At 44.3% G+C, this 27329-nt stretch overlaps 1 protein-coding gene across 2 annotated transcripts; it reads left to right on the top strand.

Moving 5' to 3' along the window:
* The first annotated feature begins 3457 nt into the window (after window positions 1-3457).
* Window positions 3458-26601, top strand: LOC122934642 (deoxyribodipyrimidine photo-lyase-like). Of its 2 annotated transcripts, none has more exons than XM_044290253.1 (10): window positions 3458-3541; window positions 5470-5949; window positions 6152-6297; window positions 6378-6560; window positions 7598-7756; window positions 10557-10755; window positions 16123-16275; window positions 18097-18218; window positions 19295-19454; window positions 25258-26601. In XM_044290253.1, exons 2-10 carry the CDS (start codon window positions 5541-5543, stop codon window positions 25410-25412), a joined length of 1686 nt encoding a protein of 561 aa, XP_044146188.1. In that variant the 5' UTR covers window positions 3458-3541; window positions 5470-5540; the 3' UTR covers window positions 25413-26601. The 2 variants fall into 2 exon arrangements, with proteins under 2 accessions (XP_044146188.1, XP_044146189.1); XM_044290254.1 differs by lacking the exon at window positions 3458-3541 and adding an exon at window positions 3944-4053.
* Window positions 26602-27329: the final 728 nt, after the last annotated feature.

Below are 27329 nucleotides of genomic sequence, written 5' to 3'. Positions count from 1 at the left end.
AGTTTTAATTTCGGAAACTTGGACTGGTTTCCACCGGAAAGGCTGGGCATAATAGCTTCCCGGGTTAGCGGTTATAAATTGTGTGGCATACCTGTTTGTTTCGGCCACAACTATGTCTAAGAGCTCCGCAGTCAAGAACAGCTCAAAAAATCCCAGGGCCAAACTGATCTGAGCTGTCTCAACCCGAACTCCAGACTGGGCAGTGAAAGCGACTACAGGTGCGGCTGAAGTTGGGGACTGCCAATCAGGGTTTGCCAGCACCTCAGGGATTCTAGAGGCTCTACGGGCACATCTTTGCGGTGGCTGCGACGGGGTCACTGCTGCACGTGCCACCGTACCAGCTTCAACTGCCCTTCTGGTGCTCGCTACTTCACCATGTTCTACGGCAGTGCTGGTACTAGGTCCAGGAAGGGCTGGGCTGCTGGTGTATGCCTCACCACGTAATCCGACAGCACCAGCCCCACTCTGCTGCTCTTGAAGCGGATCCTGCGCAACCTGCGGTCTAGCGACACGGGGCCGGGTACGCCTGGTGCTATCAGGGACCTCAGCCTCCTCGTCCGAACTTTGGGTCAGAGAGCCACTGCTTTCTACAGGTTCGTATTCTGACCCGCTGGATTCATCAGATGAGGGTTCCCACTCCTCATCCGACTGGGTCAGAAGCCTGTAGGCCTCTTCAGAAGAATACCCCCTGTTTGACATGTGGGCAACTAAATTTAGGGGTATTCCCTGAGACTACCCAAGAAAAAAAGCAAGCCTGTCTTACAAAGGGGAGGCTAGCGAAGTACCGGAGGCCGCTGCGGTTGATAAAAAATATCAAAACTGATTTTTTTATCGCCGCAGTGCGTGTAAAGTGAATGTGCAGCGATCAAAAAAAAAATTTTTTTTGTCACTGCGGTGGGGCGGGCGTGGGCGAACGCACGTGTGGGCGACCGATCAGGCCTGATCGGGCAAACCCTGCGTTTTGGGTGGAGGGAGAACTAAAGTGACACTAATACAATTATAGATCTGACCGTGATCAGTTTTGATCACTTCCAGATACTATAAAAGTACAAATGCTGATTAGCGATACGCTAATCAGCGAATAACGGACTGCGGTGTGGTGGGCTGGGCGCTAACCGATCCCTAAACTACCTAACCAAGGGGCCTAAACTATACCTAAGGTAAAGGATCCCAGCAGACGTGTCTTGAGCTTATGAAGGTTTATTTATCAAAATAACATTTGTCAACATTTGTTACTTTGACAAATGTTATTTTGATAAATAAACCTTCATAAGCTCAAGACACGTCTGCTGGGATCCTTTACCTTATCGCATGTGGAGATTGATCCAGATCCCGCACGGCGTGCAAACAAGCGAGTGCTGACCAGCTACTTCCACTAATAAACTATACCTAAAACCTAACGGTCAATAACAGTGAAAAGAAAAAGTGACAGTTTGCACTGATCACTTTTTTCCTTTCACTAGTGATTGACAGGGGCGATCAAAGGGGTGATCAAAGGGTTAATTGGGGTTCAGGGGGGTGATTTGAACCTATGTGTAGTGTTTGGTGTACTCACTGTGTAGCCTGCTCCTCTGCTGGATCCAACCGACGAAAAGAACCAGCAGAGGAGCAGGCAGCCATATATCAGATCATATTTACTAATATGATCTGTTATCTGGCGCTCTGATTGGATTTTTTAAAAATCATCAGCTTGCCAGCCACGATCATTGGCTGGCAAGCTGATGACGATTTAATCCCTGACGAAATGCCGGCCCGAACTGCGCATGCGCGGGCCGGCATAGCGCGTCATCTCGCGTCTCGCGAGATGACGCGTATATGCGTGACTCTGCGCAGCGATGCCGCCTCCGGACCGCACATCTGTGTTAGGCGGTCCGGAGGCGGTTAAATAACACCACCATAGTGTTGATGAATAATAGTGCTACACAAATAACAAAACAATCACTAAACATTATATGAATATTAGCACTATTTTGAGACTGACTACATGTGATCATATACCACACAGATGATCAGATCCCCCCACAGAATATCGTCACACAGTGTTAAATCAATAAAATAATGATTAGGTGCACTCAGAATAATAAATCTGTGGATTTGTGAGCCTGTGCCCCCACCGAGAATCTGCAAAGAAAAGGGGGTTAGTCAGCACATCCCTATGCGCAGGTGCACGCTGCCATGGCTAAAAACATAGAGAAAAAAAGACAATGCAGCAGCACCCTGCTTATTTGTCAAGTAATATGCTTGGCAAATGCGTTTTGTACAAAACCACCTGAGCCCGTCTGCCGAACGTCAAGGCGATCTCTGTAAGACAGGAACCTAACACTAAATACTACCTGTTATGCGCCATAATGGCCGCCATAAAATTCAGGAAGTGTTGGACCCAGCATAAATGTGGATCCAACACTTCCTTAACTTTGGTGTGGCCATTATGACGCATAACAGGTAGTATTTAGTGTTAGGTTCCCGTCTTACAGAGATCGCCTTGGCGTTCGGCAGACGGGCTCAGGTGGTTTTGTACAAAATGCATTTGCCAAGCATCTTACTTGATAAGCGTAGCATTAGCACTATAATAATTTTTGTGACTATGGCATTATTGTACTTTATCTGGTATGCAGGGTGCTGTTGTGTTGTCTCTTTTTCCCACTGAGGATTTGGCAGCTGCATACAGTGCATTGAGGTCTGTGGCACCTCTACCACTTCTCCCTCCCCGAGGATTGAGCTCCGTGGTCTGTGCCCTCCAGAGGATAGTACATTGGGGCCTGTGCAGCCTACCCCTCCCAGCCAAGCATTATGCCATGTGCCCTGTGTTCTCACATTAACAATCCAACCCCCAGGATTTTTGGTTGTCTGAGTTATAAAAAAAGGTCAAAAATAATCATTGTTGCAGCCATGATGTCATCTTCTTGGCTGCAGCATTGATGTTCCCTCATCCCAAAGACATACTGATAGGAAACTTAGATTGAGAGACTCACTGGGGACAGCGTGATGCTAATGTCTGTAAAGCGCTGCCCTGCTATATAGGTGCATAAAATAAATAAATACCCTAAACACTGCTGCAGCCAATCACTGGCCTCAGTGGTATACAGCTGCAGTGGCCACTCACCGGGATTACACAGGTATGTCATCACTGCAGCCATTGAGGATTGGAGCGGTGGACTGGCGGCGCTAGAAGTGTCACAGGGAAGGGGGGGATAGGTGAGTATATGTTATTTTGCTATTTTATGCCCATACCTGTCTGGAGCGAACCCTTTTTTTTAACATGGACAACCCACACAGCCCTAATGGTGAAGACTCCTAAAATTAAATAATATAACAAGAAACGCTAGTCTATAGCTAGAGTCTGCCAACCCTCCAGGATTCACTTCTCTCATTGACCAGCAGGTGTCGCTGTACGCCCACACAACATTCCGGAAATGTGCTGCTCAGGACGTCATCTTGAAACCTCTCTATCTATCGCCTTATGTAATGCGCTGCTGTGTTCGGCGCGTCCGTGTGAGTGTTACACAAGGAAGAGGCGCGTGAACGGCAAGCACCGGGCTCGGTGAGTGGGACTCCGTGCCATGCATTATTATTATCCTGATTACTACTGGAGGGTTCGGTAAATGTTCTGGGACAGATGCTGCTCAGGATGGGGGAAAGTCGTCCTTTGTGTCAAGCGCTGTACTCACACCCGGCAGCGGTTTATTTTACTATTTTCACATCTCGGCTTTTTGTCTAAATGAGAACTTTCTTGTTTCCATCCAGAGGGTTAAAAATCCCTCCAGCCATTAACCCCTGCATGCCTGCAGCTCCTCTGAGTGATTGCATTTAAAAGGCAAGATGATGGAGGAGGTCCTGTGTATTTAGTTGTATTTCTTTGAATAAGAGGAATTACTTTTTTTTTAAAGGGGTTGTCCAACACAATTAGAAATATGCCCTGCAGGCATGTGGCACGTCACCGCAGCAGTCAGTCACTTCCCTTGGTGGTACACCTCTGAGGACCGCGACTGCAGCGGTCATGTCCCGTATACCTTCATGTCATTGATGGCAGGACCGACGGCGCCAGAGAAGGAGGTAAGTATTACGTGCATCTTTATTTTACAGGGGCATGTCTGAGATTTTTTATTATCCCAGACAAGTCGGTGAATGGCTTCAGTGGTGATATCTGTGGCCACAAGCATCACATCACTGCTGGAGTGGTGGAGCATGTGGACTGGAAGCTGGAGACAGCAGAGGACCGGAGTGGCGTGGAGCAGGTAAGTATGAGTCTTCTTTTTCAGGAGGCAGGTTGGGGGCATTACATAAAATATAATTATTACCAGAAAAACCCTTTAAAGTGGCTGTCCAACTTTGGCAGCCTTTCTTGCGGTTTGTTTAAATTCCATCTGCTCAGCTGCTACTGTAAAAAGCTCTTGATTTTGTGGCAAAATAAATCTGCCGTGTATATGTTATGCTGTCTCAGCTATGGCTTTCAACTACAATTCATTATTGTAGTTTGTGTTATATGTCATCCACTATACTTAGTGTACTTTGCTGCCATCTATTTATTTTATGTAAGTTATATATGGCTGTAATTCCATATGCTTTTCATCTTGTAACCCCCTCCTTCTCTGTGAGCATATATTCTGTGCCCTGTAGTATTTTCCTGTTTGTCCGACATGCATCACAGAGCCCCAGAGAGGATTTTCCTTTAACCCATGATTTCTCAAGGTACATTCAATAAATTATCCAAAGGCATATCCATTGCATGTCCCTCACTGGAATTGTACATGCAATTGGTGCCACCAGGGGACTGCGTATAGTGAGTTCACTATCTTCCATGGCTTTTACAAGAGGTTGCCACTCACACTCATCAGACTCCCTGCTATAGTTTTGTTATTGGAGCCTCTCCCATTAAGAATGGCCGCAGTTCTTCTAAAAGCCCTGTAAGGCTGAATCTCCGGCATCACACGGGTGCAGTTTGTGCTGTCAGAGTGCCCATCAGAAAAATTGCAGCCAGCCCTCAGAGCACTGCATTAACAAAATACACCTCTGTACTGGTGACGAAGCTGGTAGAGAATGTCTGTAAACCAGTAGTATTGTCGCTGTAATTTCTTCAGTCATAACAATATGACAGGACATTGCTGAATAGGCAATTCTGTAAGATTATTTTTGTCCATTTTGACATGCTAAGTCCCCATTAACTGGTTGATCCTCCGGTACGATGCTGTTAGGACCTTCTCTACAGGGATAGGGTAGATGGAGGAAACCTGGTGCTCAGTGCCAACCCAACCCACAGGACTGTTCACGATTGTTGTGTGGACCTGCCAGTACCTTTAAAAATTGTTCCAGACCATTTAATCATAAATATACACCAAGGGGGACACGTGCAGAGCTTGTTTGTACTGTTGTACATGTGCATAGATAAATATCATATACGCGTACTGACATAGAAGTTGTAATATTGTAAATCATTTCTATCCTTATGAATATATTTATATTTTCTCCTAGACCAGCCCTATCTTTTAAAACTGATCCTGCGGTACTGGCATCTCATTCTTCCCTTGACTATAACCAGAACCATGTCTCAGAAGGCAAGGGCTCCAAAGAGAAAAAGTGAAGGGTCTGGAAATGAGAAGTCTGACACGAGCCAGGAAGATGACTCCAAGACAAAATCGTTTACTGCCACCAAAAGCCAAGGAAAAAGAAATCCCCAAGAACATAAGAACAAGTCTAAAGTAATATCTGATGCAAGTAGCAGTGAGACCTCAGAAGTCGATGTAAAGAAGAAGAAGCTGCAAGAGAAAAAAGATGTTGATGTGGATGGAGGTCTCTTAGAGGCAGTGAAGAAGTCTCGTCTAAGTGTTGCCACCTCTGTGTCTGACTTTAAATTTAGCAAGAAGAGGGTACGGTTAGTGTCTGCAGAGGAGAACCTGAAAGATGATGCCTTGGGAATAGTATACTGGATGTCGAGAGATCAAAGAGTTGAAGGTAAGACTATTAGGAAGTATTTTGTGAGAAGTGGAGTATTTACCCACATCAAACCAGTCAGTCCCTTTGAAAAATGACATCATCCTTGGTTACTCTACTTTTCCCTAGTTTTGATATGAACAAGTTTCTCCTAGCATGAGCTGTTTCTTCACTGTTAAATGTTCTAGAAGATTGTCACAATCACTACATGTATCTCTTTCAGATAACTGGGCCTTTTTGTATGCTCAGCGCCTGGCCCTGAAGCAAAAGCTACCACTGCATGTTGTCTTCTGTTTAGTCCCGAAGTTTTTAGATGCCACCATTCGACACTATGGCTTTATGTTAAAGGGCTTGCAAGAAGTTGCCGAGGTGTGTGTATAAGAGAAATCAGGATTAGAAGTGGAAATAAGATGAACATCTCAAAACACCCAGACTGTCTTTGTTTTCAGGATTGTAAAAGCCTCAACATTCCTTTCCATTTACTTATTGGATATGCCAAGGATGTTCTCCCAGACTTTGTGAAAGAGCATGGCATTGGTGGGGTGGTGACTGACTTTTCTCCTCTGCGTGTACCCTTGCAGTGGGTGTCTGATATCTGTGAACGCTTACCTGAAGATGTACCTCTTGTCCAGGTGAATTTTTATGAGATTTTACCTTTACCTTGTCCGCTTTTCCTATATTGATAACCCAACGCCAGATGTGAATTCATACACATTCAGTAGCTGTCGGCTATCTTTCCCGCCTCCTCCCCATACACTTACATCATGTTCAGCTCAAACAAACGAATGTGTATGTCTTGGGGAGAAAGGTTCTGCCAGACACTTCAGGTGGTGACTTATCTCCTAGGACAGGGATGGCCAACCTGCGGCTCTCCAGCTGTTGTAAAACTACAATTCCCACCATGCCCTGCTGTAGGCTGATAGCTGTAAGCAGTCTTTGCATGCTGAGAGTTGTAGTTTTGCAACAGCTGGAGAGCCGCAGGTTGGCCATCCCTGTCCTAGGAGAACAAGAGGATCAGGCAAAAATATTCACTTCGCCAATTCTTCTCTTCTCTGACATCATCTGTCTGGGAAGCGTTGACCGACCTGAAGCCTCAGTGATTTTGTAGTCCTGTTGTATGTTGGGTATGTTGACTGTCTTAGTACAGGCTTTGAATTTCTGACTGTTAAAAGGAAATATCTGGTTATGATGAGGAGGGCACTTCTGACCAGGAGATCAACATTTTGGTGGTTGTCTTTGTTGAATATGGCTACAGATAAAAACTTCTCAAGATGTTCATTTGGAGGTTGTCTTCTTTTTATTTGTAATCCACGAGGTTGCTTCCAACACAATCTGGCTCTGTGTTCTCTATGCCTTTATGAGCCAGAAGCTGGTCTGTAAAAGGGTCTCCCAATCTGGTGGACTTGAATAGTACATGTATCATGGGCACAGCCTTTCTTCTGAATGGCAGTTGTGTAACCCAGCACATCTCCTGCAGCAGCAGCAGCTTTCTAGGTGGCCACGGCTGGGGATCCAATCTGAAATGGGTTGTCTCATCAAAAACAACCCATTTAGATATTAATCTGAGATTGCTCAATAGTCCAGCAATATGCAGACACAAAAAATCCATGTGGACTCTAATATTTCTTTGTTCAGGTCTATGGGTTTTAAACATTATGTTCCTTTCCAGGTGGATGCCCATAACATTGTTCCATGCTGGGTTGCCTCCAATAAGCAGGAGTATGGAGCTCGTACCATTCGGCGAAAAATTCATGACCAGCTTTCTCAGTTCCTTACTGATTTTCCGCCTGTCATTACACACCCATACAAATCCAACTTGAAGGCTGAGGTTAGTACTGGTGTTGGCAAATTCAGTAAGTAAAAATAACCAGTAAGTGCCCGCAGGTAATATTTAAAGAGTAAGGCTACTTTCACACAAGCGTTTTAGTTTTCCGGTTTTGAGATCTGTCATAGGGTCTCAATACCGGAAAAAAAAAGCTTCAGTTTTGTCCCCATTCATTATCAATGGGGACAAAACTGAACTGAACGGAGTGCTCCAAAATGCATTCCGTTCCGTTTAGTTGCGTTCCCATACCGGAGAGCAAACCACAGCATGCTGCGGGTTTGCTTTCAGTCCTGGGATGCAGAGCAAGACTGATCCGTCATGACCCACAATGGGGACTGATCCGTTTTCTCTGACACAATAGAAATCCGTCTTGGCAATGTTAAAGATAATACAACCGGATCCGTTCATAACGGATGCAGATGGTTGTATTATCAGTTTTTGCTGAACCCTGCCGAATCCTGCAAAAACGCTAGTCTGAAAGTAGCCTAACTAAACTTTTGTATAAATTTGTGTTAACCTGTCCCTAATAACACTTTTTGTAATATAGTTTATTAATGTATTTTTATAACCTTTTTTTTTTTTTTTTTTTTTTTTTTTTTTTCCTCCTCAAATATCTGTACAGGGGGGGGGCCCTCCCACAGCGGTGTACGGAGTTGACATTTTAAAGAATGGGGCCGCAGCGCAGCGAGTACGGGCAGCAGCGCATATTCTTGCTCCTGCCCTTGCCCCCCGGAGGTTTATTAAATCCTGGCATAACACACAACACATGTGCTATGCCAGGATTAGCTGAGCGGAGCAGACTCCTGCTTCTCTGACATGCAGAATTTTAGCAAAGCGGGCACAGACAAGAGCCCGCTCTGCTCAGTTAATCCTGGCATAGCACATGTTATGCCAGTGTTTAGTAAACCTCCAGGGGGCACTGGCAGGAGCAGCAATATGCGCTCCCGCCCATACTGCCTGCTCTGTGGCCCCACTGAGAAGCTGTGTACTCTATACACTGCTGAGAAGTCGGCAGTGTACTGAAAAGTAGATTTTAAGTGCACAGCGAAATGTGCGCTTTAGGGGGGAAAAGTGGAATAAAAATCCAAAATACGTTGTTAAACTATATTACAAAAAGTGTTATTAGGACATTAGGGACAGGTTAACAAAACTGTATACAAAAGTTTTAGTTACTCATTTAATATTATAATTAAAGAGTATTTCTCTACCAGCTAGTTATCCTCCATCCACTGGATAGGGGATAAGTGATAAATCAGTGAATGTGCGAATGGGACAGCTGGAGATGGTAGGGTACAATGCCCATACAGTATGAGCCGAGTAGTAATGCAGATACTCAACTAATCCTTAAATACAGGACCGACCAGGGCAAGGTTAATCATACACATATTTACAGATGCCTATACAGGCAATAGAAACCTATCTTGGCCCAAGTGTAATTAATACTTTACTTTTATTAGATAATTCGTAAAAAAGTATCACTGAAGATTGTGATCCTCATATAAACAAACACAGACAACACACAAAATAACCTGCTAGGGTGTTAAAAACACAGTTTATGGCCCACTGTGAGAGATAGTATTTGTCATCAATTGGAGGCGACATGTGTAGTCACTCACTCCAGAACAAGTGAGAACAGCAGAAACCCTGCCGCATAACCATGGAGGTGTAATACGTGCTGGCTGTATTAATAGGCTGTTTACAGTCTATTAATTGCCAACACCCAGGGCGCTTATCATATGTGCCCTGGGATGAAGAGTGTGAATTTTTTGCTTAAATTGTGTGAGGGGATTTATACCATCCACCCTCTACACAATTTTGCATACTCTGGGGTGACTGACCCTTAGATGCTGGCAATGGCTATACTGTTAGTGAACTGAAAGTGCGAGCTACTGATGAATATCAGAGAGTTCACATCAGCACAATCAGTCATTGCTACTGATGCCGATTAAATGCCAGTGAACGAACCCAGCCACTATTTGTTATTGACTGGGAACGTTACCACGTCTCGGAATGCTGTTACCAACAATTAGCTGGTTAACAGTAATAAGGCAACATTGGAAACCAATTGCTGCCCTTTAATTGCGAGGGAGGATTTGTTGCATCCAACCTTTACACTGCCAAAACGTGCTATTAGGGCAGCTAGCTCCTTAACAGAGGCGATGACTGCACTGTTAATGACCCAAATGTACAGGCTGCTGATGAAGCCAGACAATTGGTGTCAACACAGACAGGACCGGTGTGAACAGTGTGTTACTTGAAAAGCAGCCTGCTAATAGTATTAAACAGATCCAATGGCATGTGCAGGACTAACAGGACTGCTGTCCTCCTGATTGTGTGATCAATCGTGAGCACTGGACGGGTCACTACTAAAGAACTACAAATAGGGGCCACATGACTGCAAATTAAAACCTAAAGTCTGCCCCCCATACTCAACTACCACTGCATTCACATGGCGACATGGGACCTCCGATCTTGTAGTCCAGTGGTTGGGGGATAGGCATTTGAAACTTGAATACCACATTAAACATGACATGTCTCCTTCAACATACCATTCAAATTAACAAAAAAATTACTTTCTACCATTTTTACACCCTGTATTTTTCTACACTTTTGGAGAATTAACCAGCTAAGATTTAAAAACATGTTTTTAGAAGATGTATGAAAAGCCCAGTAGTCCAGGTTAGTCTTACATATGAAGTGCTTACGCTAACAATATCTAGTTAATACCGAGCAATAAGGGATAGGAAGTCTTGAGATATGTATTGTCTGGATGTTAATGTGCCATCATATTTCTCCTCTCCAGCCTATAGACTGGGATAAATGCTACGCCAGCTTAGAAGTGGATCGTACAGTCAAGGAAGTAGAATGGGCAAAACCAGGTTCAAAGGCAGGAATGAACACGCTCCACTCATTTATATCCGAACGACTCAAGTTCTTTAACTCTGACCGAAACAATCCAAACCGGCGAGCGCTGAGCAGCCTGTCTCCATGGTTTCATTTTGGTGCGTTAAGAAAAGTTAGAGGGAGCCTGTCATCTCCAAAACTGGTGTCAAAGTAAGCTTCTGGTCCTCCAATCCTGGTAAACGCTTCTATTTGGTGCACCATCACTGCACCAGTAACATTGCCCAGCACTACCCCCCCCCCCCCCCCCCCTCTTGTTTGATTGACAGTCCATGAGATTTCAAAGTCGTGGTAACACAGGATTTTTACAGAAAAGGTATGGTATGTGTCAAGGTACCAACCTTATATGGTGGAATGCTTACTTTGACATTGATTTTGAAGGTGACACACTCCCTTTAACAATAAAAAAAAACAACATTATTTTTACCTGTTATCACCATTTTACAATTTCCTTTTAGAGTTAGGGCCCTTGCACACGACCATATGCCCTCCGAGACATACGGGCCATATATTCTGGAGCGGCATTGATTGTGTGCAGGAGAGAGCACGGCATCCTAGATTACAATGATGCTGGGCACGTCGGGCCACCCGTGGGACTATTGTCCCGCACTCCTATGATCTTATAAGTGCAGGACAATAGCCCTGCGGGCGGCCCAAGGTGCACAGTATCACAGTGATCTATGATGCTGTGTACTCCCGTGCGCATGATCAATGCCGCTCCGGGAAATATGTCCCGCTCATGGACCGTGTGTCTCGGAGGGCATACGGTCGTGTGCAAGGGCCCTAGACCAAAGGTTAACCTTTTAACATTACATATATTGTACTGATGTGTTATTCGTGTTTCTGACGACTTCAAAATTGAAACCTTTGGAAACGCCCTTCTCTATTCGTTCAGGTTCTTCATAGAGATTGTTGCAGTGATGCTCATTTGTAGAGGTGTCGTATAAATATCTGGCTCTGTACAGTCATCTGGTGTATGAAAAAGTAACCGTAGTACTGCTGTTAGGGTGACTGACAAGCTTGCCGACTGTTTCAGGAAGCAACCGTCAGAATTGTGAGTACAGTGTGGGGCTACAGTAATCTCACAAAAGTGAGTCCACCCCTCACATTTTGTAAATATTTTATTCTATCTTTTCGTAGGACAACACTGTAGAGATGACACTGTGATACAATGGAAAGTAGTCAGTGTACAGCTTGTATAACAGTGTAAATTTGGTGTGCCCTCAAAATAAATCAACACACAGCCATTAATGTCTAAACCGCTGACAACAAAAGTGAGTACACCCCTAAGTGAGGATGGCCAAAGTGTCAATATTTTGTGTGGTCACCATTATTTTCCACTCTCTTGGGCATGGAGTTCACTAGAGCTTCACAGGTTGCCACTGGAATCCTCTTCCACTCCTCCATGACGCCATCAGGGAGCTAGTGGATGTTAGAGACCTTGCACTCCTCCATTTGAGAATGCCCCACAGATGCTCTAGGGTTTAGGTCTGGATATAAGCTTTGCTGGTCCAGTACCTTTATTCTCAGTTTCCTTAGCAAGGCAGTAGTCGGTGTGTTTGGGGTTATCATGTTGCAATACTGCCCTGCGGCCCAGTTTCCAAAGGGAGGGGACCATGCTCTGCTTCAGTATGTCACAGTTGGCATTCATGGTTCCCTCAATGAACTGTAGCTCCCCAGGGCCAGCAGCACTTATGCAGCCCCAAATCATGACACTCCCACCACCATGCTTGCCTATAGGCAAGACACACTTGTCTTTGTACTACTCACCTGGTTGCTGCCACAGACGCTTGACGCCATCTGAACCAAGCAAACTATTTGTGGCCTCTCTTGTGCATCATCTTTTAGAAGAGGCTTCCTTCTGGGACGACCAATTTGATGCAGTGTGTGGTTTATGATCTAAGCACTGACAGGCTGACCCTCCCCACCCCTTTAACCTCTGTAGCAATCCTGGCAGCACTCTTGCGTCTATTTTGAAAAGACAACCTCTAGATATGACGCTGAGCACGTGCGCTCCACTTATTTGGTCGACCATGGCGAGGCCTGTTCTGAGTGGAACCTATTTTGTTAAACCGCTGTATGGTCTTGGCCACCATGCTGCAGCTCAGTTTCAGGGTGTTGGCAATCTTCCTATAGCCTAGCCCTAGGCCATCTTTATGTAGGGCAACAATTCATTTTTTCAGATCCTCAGAGAGTTCTTTGCCATGAGGTGTCATGTTCAACTTCCAGTGACCAGTAAGAGCGATAACACCAAATTTAACACACCTGAGATCTTGTAGCACTAACGAGTCACAAGACACCTTGGAGGGAAAAGGGCTAATTGGGCACAATTTGGTCATTTTTCACTTAGGGATGTACTCACTTTTGTTGTCAGCGGTTTAGACATTAATGGCTGTGTGTTGAGTTAGTTTTGAGGGCACACCAAATTTACACTGTTATACAAGCTGTACACTGACTACCTTACATTGTATCAAAGTGTCAGATCTTCAGTGTTTTACCATGATAAGATAGAATAAAATATTTACAAAATTGTAAGGGGTGTACTCACTTTTGTCAGATACTGTACAGGCTATCCTGTGGGGAAGATTTACTGAGCTAAATGGAGTTCTGGCTTAATTTGTGCCAAAAAACTGTCATACATGTTTTGAACCACAATTACTATGTGTTTTACACCCAAAAGATGCACCTAATTTGTCATCCAGCATCAGCCACTTTGATAAATCTGATGCAGTCAGTATTAGTCAGTCTGCCGCATTGTATGGACATTGTGTGCATGTGCCTATATACAGTAGGTAAGGGTCCAAGTGGGAAGTATCTGTCAATGTTAACCCCTTCACGTCTGCAATCTGTATATATACGTGATAGCTGCACATACCCCGTGCAGCTACCACGTATATAAACGTTCTGGCAGCTCTTTAATCCAAGCGCTGCAAAGCGCTTGGATTAAAGCTTCTGCCCCTGCCCTGTATGCTGTCACGGACAGCATACAGTGCAGTAATGCCGGCAAGGGACCAATCAGAGTGGCCCCTTGCCGGCAATCGATCCGATTGGTTAGTCTGTGCAGACTAACCAATCGGATCGCGGCAGTGTTAAAATGCCGGTTTCAGGCTCTGATCTGCGCTCTGCAGATCAGAGTCTGAAAGCAGATAGTGTAACTCATGCCCCCCGATCTGTGCCCCTCCAAGCACTTAGTGCAGATCTGTGCCCCCTCATCTGTGCCCCTCATCTGTGCCCCGCTGATCTGTGCCCATCTCCTGCACTTATGCGGTCCGCCGCCTCCCCGCCCCCTGCATTAATTTTCAAGCCGCCCCTCCTGCCCCAGCCTCCCTCGATATTATGGGCAGCCTCCCGGAACCCCCCTCTTTCATGCGCTGCCCCCCCGATCCCCCTGCTGTGTGCGATGGCGGCGGCTCAATTACTGAGCCGCCGCCATCAGCAGAGAGTGTCAGCTCTATGCTGACACTCTCCTGTAACCCCTATAGATGCCGCGGTTGCGGCATCCATGGGGTTAACAGAGGGAGGGAGCTCCCTCTCTCCACCATCGGGGCTGCAGCGCTGTGATTGCAGCACCCGATGGTTGCCATGACAACCGGACGCTTTGCAAAAGCGTCTGGTTGCCATGGCAAAGGCGTCCAGTGCTGCCACCTACAGGCAATCTGGAAGTACTATACTTTGCAATGCAAGAGCATTGCAAAGTATAGTACAACTATCAGCCCCACTGGATCTTCAAGATCCAAGAGGGAACTGATAAAAAAAAAGTGAAAATAATAAAAGTAAAAATAAATAAATAAATAAAAATGTAAATTAGAAAAAAGAAATTGCCTTTTCCTATAAAAAAAATGAAAAAATTAAATAAAATACACATATTAGGTGTCGCCGCATCCGTAACGACCATCTCTATAAATATATCACATGATAGACCCCGTCCGATAAACACCATAAAATTAAAATTAAAAAAACTGTGCCAAAAAAGCTATATTTGTCACCTTACATCACAAAAAGTGCAACAGCAAGCGATCAAAAAGGCGTATGACCCCCAAAATTGTACCAATCAAACCGTCACCTCGTCCCGCAAAAAATGATACCCTAATTAAGACAATCGCCCAAAAAATAAAAAAGCTATGGCTCTCAGACTATAGAGACACAAACATCATTTTTTGGGTTTCAAAAATGCTATTATCGTGTAAAACTTAAATAAATAAGAAAAAGTATACATATTAGGTATTGCCACGTCCGTAACGATCTTCTCTATAAAACTATCACATGACCTAACTCCTCAGATGAACGCTGTAAAAATAAATAAATGAAAACTGTTCCAAAACAGTCAATTTTTGGGTCACCTTGCCACATAAAGTGTAATAATGAATGATCAAAAAATCCTATGTACCCAAAAATGGTACCAATAAAAACCTCAACACTTTCTGCAAAAAACGAGCCCCTGCACAAGACGATCGGCACAAAAATAAAAAACATATGGCGTTCAGAAAACCAATCCAGCACAATTTACCTTCCAAAAACCATATGGCATTCCTTTCCTTCTGCGCCTGCCGTGTGCCCGTACAGCAGTTTACGACCACATGTGGGGTGTTTATGTAAACCGCGGAATCAGGGTAATAAATTATGAGTTTTGTTTGGCTGTTAACTCTCAATGTGTTAAAGAAAAAAAATATATAAAATGGAAAATCTGCCAAAAATGTGAAATTGTGAAATTTCATCTCCATTTTCCTTTAATTCTTGTGGAACGCCTAAAGGGTTAACAAAGTTTTTAAAATCAGTTTTGAGTAACTTGAGGGGTGTAGTTTCTACAATGGGGTCATTTATGGGGGTTTCCACTATGTAAGCCCCACAAAGTGACTTCAGACCTGAACTGGTCCTTTAAAAAGTGGGTTTTGGAAATTTTCATAAAAATTATAAGAATTGCTTCTAAACTTCTAAGCCTTCTAACGTCCTAAAAAAATAAAATGACATTTCCAAAAAGATGCCAACATAAAATAGACATATGGGGAATGTTAAGTAATAAATATTTTATTAGGTATCACTTTCTGTTTTAGAAGCAGAGAAATTGAAATTTGGAAAATTGTGAATTTTTCCACATTTTTTGTAAATTTGGGATTTTTTCCTAAATAAAGGTGAAATATATTGACTCAAATATATGACTATCATGAAGTACAATGTGTCACGAGAAAACAATCTCAGAATGGCATGGATAAGTAAAAGTGTTCCAAAGCTATTACCACATAAAGTGACGCATGTCAGATTTGAAAATTTTGACCTGGACATTGGGGCATCAATGACCCTTGGTCATGAAAGGGTTAAACATGGCATGGCCTTCATGAGTAATGTCCTGTACAAAATCTCCTGCTCCTCACAATATATAATGTATTACTGATGGACAATTAGACACATCTAATGGGCGCAAGCAGTTTGCAGCCCATGACTCACTGTCAATGAATCCATGTACATCTCAGGTCAGCTGTCTGTGCAGCGAGCAATCCTGGAGGTGCAGAAGTATCGGAGCAAGTACAAGGAGTCGGTGGACAGCTTTGTGGAGGAGGCTGTAGTGAGGAGAGAGCTGGCCGACAACTATTGTTACTACAACAAGAACTATGACAAAGTGGAAGGTATGGATTTACTTGTATCACACAGAACGTCGCACCACCTCATCCCTCTCCTGTACGGGTGTGTGACATTTCCATCACATGTATAGAGCTTTTGTATACTAGTATACTCCATCACATGCCAGCCTAGTGCAGTATTTTATGCCATGCCGGTATCGGGGGATATGTAGACTGGCACTCCCTGCCTATGCCATATTTGCTGTCCAAGTGGATATTATGATCTGGACTATAAATGGCACACAGCTATAGAAATAGTCGGTCATGGTGTAATGTACAAACATTTCAGCATTTTTCTACTTATTTCTAGGCTTGTTACATGTGTCTGTGCAGAACCTGTTTGTAACACAACCATATTGGTTAAATTGTTCATTTTTAAGCCCATTTTGAGTTTTTGTAGAATCTACATATACAGTGATTTAAAGGGGTTGGCCCATTACAATAACTTGTTCTCTATCACCTTGGATAAAGGACAAGTGTCTAGTCGGCAGAGATCTGATGCCAACCGATCACAAGAACAGGTGCTCCCCCCATCCCCCCCTCCAATTACAATGGAGCGGCAGGATCCCCAGTGCCCACCGATCAGACACTTGTCCCTTCTGTTGATAGGATATACATTGTTCTAATGGGATAACCCCTTTAAATATTGATGTCCTGTCATCAGGATAAGCCATCAATATCTGATGGGTGGAGGTCTGACTCTTGGGAGCCCACTGAGCAGCTGTTTGGGCCTCTTCGTGGTATACCAAGTACAGTGCTGTACATTGTATAGTGGCTGTGTTTGGTATTGCAGTTCAGTCCCTTTCACTTGAATGTAATTGAACTACAAAAGGCCCAATGGACATGACATCACAGGCCAAGGAGGAGGCCACCGCTTGGAGTTACATCGTATTTTATAGACTACGCTCATCCACAGCTATATCCACAATTCTGCAGACTAAGCTCCATTTTCCCAGCATGCCCTACTGCCTCAATGTCTGCGACTAGCTTAAAGGGGTTATCCCATCATAATGATCACTGTAAATCTGATTTGACAGTGATCATTTTTGTAAATATATTTTAATAACCAATTCCCACCGTTTAGGAGAAAATTCATCCCCACTTACCTCATTGTTGTCATTCGGTCTCACCTGGTTACGGCCACCATTCTTCTCCGGAATCCTGGTGGCCGTGCTTGCGCAGAAGACTCTTTCTTTTCTCCCAGCCGGGCCGCTCGCTGCCCTGAACGCGCACGCACAATGGTGACTTCTTCCTGGCCAGAATAGTACAGAGCCGCGAACACACATCGGCTCTGTACTATACTGGCCAGGAATAAGTCACCATGGCGCATGCGCGGCGGCGTGCGCATTCAGTCCAGCGCGCGGCCCGGCCGGGACAAGACTTCAATCAAGATAAAGCCCGCTCCCAGCCAAAATCCAGGAAGTGCTGGCAGCAGGTAAGTATGAAAATGAGAAGTGGGATAACCCCTTTTAAAATAACAATTTTCATTCTGAAAGTGGGGACTTAACTCCAGGGACTACAGCATAACCTGATGTAGCGCTCAAAACAATGCTTTATAGGAGCTCAGCTAAGATGTTACTGGACTGTAATAGGCAGAGCATTTTAAATGCAGGCTGTAAACTAGGTTCAGTAGTAGATAAAGTGTTTGTACTTGTAAAGGGACTTAAAGCAGTGCTCTCACCTTAAGCATTATGGCATATCCACAGGATACCCCATAAATGGGTGCAAGCCCCACCTCTCATACTCTAACCTACTGGGAGAATAGTTAATTGTATTGTGCAGACTTTCCTTAAAAGTACTGTGCCTAAAACACTTGATTTTGACAAGGTGCGTATGACTGGGCCAAGAATACACTGAAGGATCATGCAAAGGACAAGCGGACTCACCTGTACACTCTGGAGCAGCTGGAGAGTGGAAAGACGCACGACCCGCTGTGGAACGCGGCTCAGGTACTGGACATATCTTTTGTTTCAGTTATTTTAAAGTGTATTTATTAACTTCATTTCATATTTTTTAATATTAAATATAATTCGGAAAATGTAATGTTTGTGGGGAAATAGGTTAACCAGTTCAATACCGGGTCACTTGCCTATCTTTCCTGTCCAGACTCATTTTCCATTTTTTACTACACGTATCTTTGAGAGCATTAACTTTTTTCAGTTTTTTAACACTTTTTTTGCTCTCATGTTTGATTATACTTTGCTCTTTATTTTTTTTTTACCAAGGAAAATAGTTTGTCGCGTCTTTTCAATTTTATTTTACTTATTTTTTTTTTTTAGCAAAAACTGCATCTAAAACACTTTTATTTAAATGATGTCTCCTTTCCATAACAATCACCTTGATATAGGGGAGTATCTAGTTCACGTTTGGGGGAATACACCCCCCCCCCCCCCAGAGAAGTTGTGCAAGGCTGTTCAATCTCGCTGCAGAGCCGATCTGGGTTTCCTGGGTTCACATAATTGCTAGGAACAAAGCAGGACATGGAATTGCTGTTTCCTGATTTGTACACACAGTGCTAATCCCCCTATAACCCCCCAGTGTAAATAATACTCCCACTTTTTGCCGCCAGTATATAAAATGGTCCTTTATATGTAATGCACCCACCTAACCCTGGTAGTACTGACAAAAAAATAATACTCTCCTCAATACGCGCACACGGGAACACTTGCTCCTCACTGGAGGCAGCAGGACCTGACGCTCCCAATGTGATCAGGTTCTGTTGCCTCACGCTCCCCTGAAAGATCCTTCTACGCTCATGTACCAATTTTAACAACATTTAAACAGATGATCTGTCAACTCCTTATAAAAATGTGCCAGTTGATTTTAATGGGATCTGTCTGGCCGTCAAAACTGCCAAAAATAGGACACGTCCTATTTCTGGACATCCGTTATTCACGGATTCATGTGAATAGACCTATAGACCGCAATGGTTCTGAAAACAGCAGTGTTTTCATTATTTTGTATACAAAATTGAGAAGGTTCAGCCCTAAAATGAACACTTTGTACTGTCCTCACCTTGACTCAGTTACAGATGGTGCATGAGGGCAAGATGCACGGCTTCTTGCGGATGTACTGGGCTAAGAAAATCCTTGAGTGGACCAGTTCGCCAGAAGAAGGATTACGCTTTGCCATTTATCTTAATGACCGTTTTCAGTTGGATGGGCGTGATCCAAACGGCTATGTAGGTGAGTACAGAAATACTACTGTATCTGTTGTGCTGCTTGATTATGTCTGAGTGGTTCTGTCACTTGAAATGATATTCTCGCCTTGTGAGTGTATGGTATATTGCTGGGATAGTCCATCCCATGATCTGTGGAGCACCCATCTACCCCACTGTGCATGAAACTTAAAAAATATATATACATTTAAGTGTATGAAGTCGCATGGCAGGTGGTCGAGAGTGTCAGTGGTGGGAGCCATATAACTTGGAGGACTTGTCACCACTCCTGATATGTCTGTTTTAATAGCGGTTCGAATGACTCATGATCATGAGAGAGATGTCTGTGCATGTGCTGGTACTGCTGGAGAAATGTGCCATGGGGCCGCCCTGGTTCTGTCACATCTCTCTCATGGCTCCCCCCCCCCCCCCCAATTCACATTTCTCCAGTCTAAACAGAACCAGGGCAGCTGCGGCCCCATGGAACATTTCTCCAGCTGTGCCAGCACATGCACAGACATCTCTCACATGACCCCCCCCAATCCAATGCACATTTCTCTAGTCCAGTCCAAAAAACAGAACCAGGGCAGGCTAGTTACAGTACACTGGCTGGCACTACTGGGACAGGTGAGATGGTGGGAAGGGGATCCAGCAACTAAGTTGTTATAACTAACCAACCTACCAGTAACTGTTGGAACTTGGCTGCCTCCTGTCCCAGTCCTTAAGTCTTCTGTGTGTGGGCGGCGGGCTGCGGGCCTTCCCTGGCAGAGTCTGTGGGCTGTGGCTGGCTGCCGCTGGTTCTTCTCTGTTCTGTGGGCGGAGCTGTGGAAACGTCAGACAGACGCGGCACGCTCACTCACAGCCACTGCTCGTCAAGTCTCTTAAAGAGGCAGGCAGAGCGGACGCCGCCGGGGGGGGCCCTCCTTTCCATATTAGTCCGGACCGCGCACGCGCCCAGGACTCCATGGGCAGCTGCACTTAGCGGAGCGACAGTAGCAAAGTTACAAATCTTAGCAGCGCCGCCACACAGGTCACCTGTAAGAGCCGCATTCAAGGGGCTAAAGATCCGCTTGTGATGCATCTGTGAAGCTGTCAGCGAAGGATCCGTGTTTGGTCCGCGTGCCATCCATGTTTCACTGACCCTGCACAGCTGAATTTTTTTTTTTTTCAAAGCATCCCTTCCCAATGATCCATGAAACACGGATGGCATCCGTGGCTTTCATGGACCCATAGACTATAATGAGCGTGATGGATCCGTGAACACGGACAAAATAGAGCATGCATCCGTGCTCAAAAACGGACCCAGAGACCGCGCTAAAACACTGATTTCTAAATACACACATTAAAATGAATGGGGACGTGTGCTATTGTGGAGAACACGTACAGCACACGTCCGTGAAACACTGATGTGTGACTGAGGCTTAAAGGGGGTTATTCGAGTAATGAAAGAAAAAAAAACCTTATAAAACTCATCAGGACTTACATATACATTAGTTAAAGGGAGTCTGTCACCTCCATATGGCCATATACAGCGCTTACATTGTCCTATAGCACACCTATACACTAATGTAATGGTACCTTTTGTCTTTGTTTTTAAGACTTGCAGAAGCTGGAAAAACGAACTTTGATTGATATGCAAATGAGCGATCGCAAGTGCCCAGGGGCGGCGTTCAGTGTGTAAGTGCCCAGGCTGCCCTGCCTTTTTTCATTGTTCCCTTGCGTCATCCTAAGGTCCAGCCGAGAACCCGCGACTGTGCACTGCCTCACTGGGCCAGAGCATGCGCACTGCGATGCCCATTGGCTGCACGGCATCGCTTTAACTACTGCGCATGCTCCGTCAAACGGTTGGTTTTGCGCTGTTCGCTGGAGCATGCGCAGTAGTTAAAGTGATGCCGTGCCAACAATGGGCATCGCAGTGCGCATGCTCCGGCCCGGTGAGGCAGTGCACAGTCGCAGGATCTCGGCCGGACCTTAGGATGACGCAAGGGTATAGGAGGACGGGCATTTGCAGAGGCTGGGGCGGGGGAACAATGAAAAAAGGCAGGGCAGCCTGGGCACTTGCGAGTGCTCATTTGCATATCAATCAAAGTTCGTTTTTCCAGCTTCTGCAAGTGTAAAGACCAAGACAAAGGTACCATATAGTAAACAGCGGTATTCTTAGATGAACTTCATACGAGTTTAGGTGGGTCGTTATTCCTCTCCAAACCGGACAGATGTGTTTTCGAGGCGTCACCTTCTTCCTCAGTGGCTTTGATATGAGATCTAACTACCCCCTTCTTTTATACTGTGTGGTTTCCAACAACCCACCTAAAACCCGGCATGGATTTGTATTAAATATATATATATATATAATTAGTTGTTTTCACATGGTTCAATAGGAAATTCTACAAAAATGTGACAGCCCAATTAACTGTAAAAAATCAAATCTAAAATTAAGAACTAAACATGAAAACACATTGGTTCATTTGCAATTGGTTACATTTCTTCTCCACCTTTTTGTTATTTCCTGGTAGATAAATCTAGGCAAAGGAGAGGTGGCCAATCAAAGGATCATAGCTAGGGAAGAGAAACTCAAAAAAAACGCATTTGCGTTTTTAATGCGTTTTTTGTTAATTGAGCATCTCCTTCCCTTCACCTTCCTCTTTAGCTCTTATTTAGCTTATTCTTTTCATTTCTATTATTTATAATCATTCCTCTGTATGGGGAGTATATCTACTACTTTTTCATAAGTTTTCTCTTACTTTTTCTTTCCCTCCTCCTCCATAAACCCCAAGGAATATTATGAGGAGATCTCCTCACTAAAAAGGGGCCGACTCTCTCCATCCAAAACCGCATCACCTTCCAAAAAAACGCACCTGCATTTCTTGTTGCGTTTTAGATGCGCTTTTTGAGAAGCGTTTCTTAAGATGCGTTTTTTTGAGAACCCCATTTCTATAGGGGTAGATACATTTCTCTAAAGGCACAGAAATGTATCTATGCTCGAGATGCGTCCACCTAGAAATTCCCAAACCAGTTGTTCCCTGATCTGTATCTTCCAAATTAAGGGGGGTATTAACCCATATGGGGATCAAAGGCATACATGGGAATCCAAGGTATGTACCCTAAGCCCCCTTTATCATATATATCCTTGACTAGTACTGTATATTGAGATGTTCACCTTGTCATGATATGTCCTGATGTATTATGTTATATCCTGATGTAGAACTGTTCATAATTCCCTCTAGCTTAACTAAAGCCCCAGTTCCAGCTGAAGAAAAACAGCCCCAAAACATGATACTGCCACCACCATGCTTCACTGTGGGTATGGTGTTCTTTTGGTGATGCGCAGTGTTGTTTTTGCGCCAAACATATCTTTTGGAATTATGGCCAAAAAGTTCAACCTTGGTTTCATCAGACCAGAACACCTTTTCCCACATGCTTTTGGGAGACTTCAGATGTGTTTTTGCAAAATGTAGCCTGGCTTGGATGTTTTTCTTCGTAAGAAAAGGCTTTAGTCTAGCCACTCTGCCCCATAGCCCAGACATATGAAGAATACAGGAGATTGTTGTCACATGTACCACACAGCCAGTACTTGCCAGATATTCCTGCAGCTCCTTTAATGTATGCAAATGCAGGCACATATGAACATGGGACCAACACAGATGCCTTCAGCTGCCGAGCACACATCCAATAAGTCAACTGGTTTCATGGGTACAAATCTGCTGACGGATGCCCTTTAATTGACTGATCTGGTCATGTGCCCCTCCAATGATGCAGATTGGAGTAATAAAAAAAAAATTAAAAAAAAGTCTATAAAAGCAACCCCTGTGAACGTGGAGTTAGGCTTAGGCCTTATTCACAAATCAGTGATTTTTAGCCAAAACCAGGCGTAAAGGCTACACAGAGCTAAGGTATAATGGAGAAATTTGCACCTGTTCCATGTTTAGAGCCACATCTGATTTTTGTCTTAAAATCACTGATGGAAATCGCTGACCAAACACTGACTGTGTGAATAAGGCCTTGTTCTTAAAGTTTAGGTACACTTCAAGGGCCTTTTATGAGAACGTGATCAGGAACAATTGTGAGCAGTCGTTCCTAATCATTGCCCCAGGTAAGGCCACATTCACATGTTTGTGATGACCTTAGCGACAAGATGGTCAGTGTTTGGTCCATGTGTCTGTTTTTTGCCCTCCATGTGTCCTCCCGTATTTCGAACATTTCCTAGCAACAGTCCATGAAACGCGAATGCCATCCGTGTTGTCAGTGTTTTTTTTTTTTTTCATGGATCCATAGACTATAATGGGTGTGAGGGATCCATGAAAAAAAGTAGGGCGTGCTTACATTAAGTAACCAAAGCCCCACAGACCATGGAGATTCACTAATGTGTAAATACACATTAAAATCAATGGGTATGTGTGCTGTCCATGGAGAACACTTAGTGAATAAGGCCTCTTGCACATGGCTGTTGTGTTTCCGTTCTGTGCATTTGGGACTGCAATTTGCGGTCCCCAATGCACGGGCAACGTCCGGGCGGAGGCCAGAACTGATCCAGACCAATTCAACTTGAATGGGTCTGTGATCCATCCGCTCCGAAAAAAGATAGAACAAGTTCTATTTTCTGCAGAACGGAAGCATGGATTGGAACTGTTCCGCACCGCATCTCTGGATTTGTGGACCCATTCGAGTGAATGGGTCCACATCCATGATGCAGGATGCATACAGCCGGTGCCTCATGTATTGCGGAACGGCCGTATGCGGCCCGCAATACGGCCACTGGAGCACAATGGCTGTGTGCAAGAGGCCTCAGGCCTAAAGGTGCCCAGCGATCAGCTGACAAGCCAGCACACTGCTCCACATAAACTAGGGATTGGCTGCACAAACGCTCTAATGACTGTTCCTGCAGCCGTTCAGTCAGTGGATTATCTGCCTGTCTGTATCATTGATCAGAGCTTGTTACAGGCAGAAATCTGCCCATGTGAAAAGACCCTTGGTTTAGACCAGGGATCAGCAACCTTCAGCACTCCATTTTGGCCAAAGCGTAATAGGCCACTCACCACGTCAAGGTCGCCTTCATGAGTGGTCCCTAACACTAGTTCCTACCTGTTATGGGCCATGACAGCCACACAATGTACCTACACTCCCTGGACTTTGTGTGGCTGTCATGGCCCATAACAGGTAGGAAATAGCGTTAGGGACCACTCAGAGGTGACCTTGACGTGGCTTATTACGCTTTGGCCACAATGTACACCAATGAATTATTCAACATCCAGCATAAAGGCAGGGCAGAGTGCGATTGCATTTGTTTTTGCGATCATACAGAACATGACAACCTCTTTCTAACAAAGCTAGAACCAGCCTTGCACCTGACATGGATCCAGAGATCTCCCCATTCATTGCTCTGCTAGATTTATATCAAGCTGGGAGCTCAGTGGGAGTGTCCATGCTCTCCCTATCACAGCTCAGGAGCCAGCTGAAAGATGAAACTGAGCATGTGCGGCCATCTCAGTGAACCGGACTAAGAAATGACGGGAGAGGGGGAGGAGAGAAACAAACAGCAGGTGGCGCTATACAGGTGCATTTTATTGAATAACTCAGTGGCTATGCTAAATTATTAATTACCGTACATGCAATTACAAAAGTATTCAGATCCAGGTGCTGGTTTGAAAACTGTAGAATATTTTTCAGGAAACAACCCCTTTTTAAGCATTCTTAGTGAATGAGGCTCAGAAAACTGCTAACATGTAGCTTAGTAAATCCCCTACAATATGTTTCTACTAATTAATTTCATGAGCCATTTTTGTTGATATATTCCCTATTTCTGACATAAGTCGGTAACCTCTTCTCTTCTGCAGGTTGTATGTGGTCTATTTGTGGAATCCATGACCAGGGATGGGCTGAAAGAGCTGTTTTTGGGAAAATCCGCTACATGAATTACCAGGGATGCAAAAGGAAATTTGATGTGGCAGAGTTTGAACGGCGCTACCATCCCAAGAAATTTACTGCCTAGTAACCTTATAAAGATGGTGATGCACGTGTGTTGTACTCTTACTCAGGATTGTGGGGCTGCACTTATAGCTTTGTCTACTTGACCTCTCTGTCTACTAGTAGGCACCGGACATTTTAGAAATGTTTCTATGGAGCTTTTTTCATTACATATTTGTATGTTGCTATAAAATAACCAGTTTTTACACAGTGGTAAAACAAAGGCTTGTATACAAAAGCGCTATACTACTATATACTCAGAATTGTGCATCCATTTCAGTAAAAAAAGATGATCCAAAGCTCTGCACCATCTACCTTACAAGAGACCCTAGAATAGGTTCCGACTTCCCGTGGCTCTTCAATGCACGGCTGCTGTGAGGAGTTTGAATACGGCAATGGCATGCATGCACACTGTTCTATTCAATGTCTATAGGACTCACAGACACAGCTTAGTAGAGCTCCACAGTGAGGAGAAACAGAAGGGTGAGGCTTGGGACCAGTGGTGATCCAGTGGTAGGCCCCTACCATTCATACACTTATCAGCTATCCTGTAGCTGACTGCAACTACTATAAGGGCTTCCTGTATACATTTATAACAAAATGATATGCAGTTAGCTCCCCCTAGTGGTTGCTGGACTCCTTAGGAAATGTATCTGCACAGAACGTTGGCTGTAAAAATGCTGAGGTATTAAAAGGTGGATGTTACCTTCAGTGGGGACTGATGGTGGCTGTAGCTTTAGATTTTACAGCTGGCAAACTGCCTGCTACCTTGTATATTCCAAAGCTATTTACCAGTAGTAGTGCTGAGAGTAGTGGTTTTTGTACAATTTTTTTGATAAAGAAAAAGCAACACAAACTTTGGTTTCCGAGTTCTTGTTTTCATCATGTAGTGAATACAAAATGTGATCAGCGGAGTACTGTTTCTACCCATAAGGCCGACGTGGCCGGACCTGTAAAAGGAAGATTACTTACCTGCTTCCTGTCCTTCTCCAGACCGGTGATGCTCAGCTGGACTCCCTTGCTGTAAACGTCTGGTTTGACATTGCTGCAGCCAATCACTGGCCTCTGGAGACCGGATCTCTTTCTCTTTCTGTGACCATTTACCATGATGTAAGGAGATCCAGTCACCACTAAACTGGAGGAAATTACAATATTGTGAAAAAAAACTCAGTATTGTAGACTCGTGGGGGAATATTTATCAAACTGGTGTAAAGTAGAACTGGCTTAGTTGCCCATCGCAACCAATCAGATTCCACCTTTCATTTTTCAAAGGAGCTGTCAAAAATGAAAGGTGGAATCTTATTGGTTGCAACTATGAAATTAGTTTACACTTCGTTTGGTGGTAAAAGGTGAATTGCGTTATGGATTCCGTTACCACAGACCATAACGCAGTTGTTTGACGGAATGCCTTTAGAGGCATTCTGTCATAATAGAAGTCTATAGGCGGCAAAACGGATCTGTCCCGTTTCCGTTATGCAGGAGAGGATTCCCCTGTGCAACGGAAACTGAACAGATCCGTTTTGCAGCTCATAGACTTCTATTATGACGGAATAAATTACGGAATGCCTCTAAAGGCATTCCATCATAAAATTGCGTTATGGTCCGTGGTAACAGAATCCATAACGCAATTCACCTTTTAACCACCGAACGAATTTCAAAATTTGCTCATCTCTAGTTGCAACTAAGGCTACTTTCACATTAGCGTTTTTCTTTTCCGGCATAGAGTTCCGTCACAGGGGCTCTATACCGGAAAATAACTGATCAGGCATATCCCCATGCATTCTGAATGGAGAGTAATCCGTTCAGGGTGTCTTTTAGTTCAGTCAAAAGAGAAAAACGTAGCATGCTACGGTTTTATCTCCGGCGAAAAAAACTGAAGACTTGCCTGAAGGCCGGATCCGGGATTTTTTTTCATAGGAATGTATTAGTGCCGGATCTGGCA

This window comes from Bufo gargarizans, chromosome 4, assembly GCF_014858855.1.
Source record: "Bufo gargarizans isolate SCDJY-AF-19 chromosome 4, ASM1485885v1, whole genome shotgun sequence".
NCBI classification, from domain to species: Eukaryota; Metazoa; Chordata; class Amphibia; order Anura; family Bufonidae; genus Bufo; species Bufo gargarizans.
This window is presented reverse-complemented; position numbering and strand designations above follow the sequence as displayed.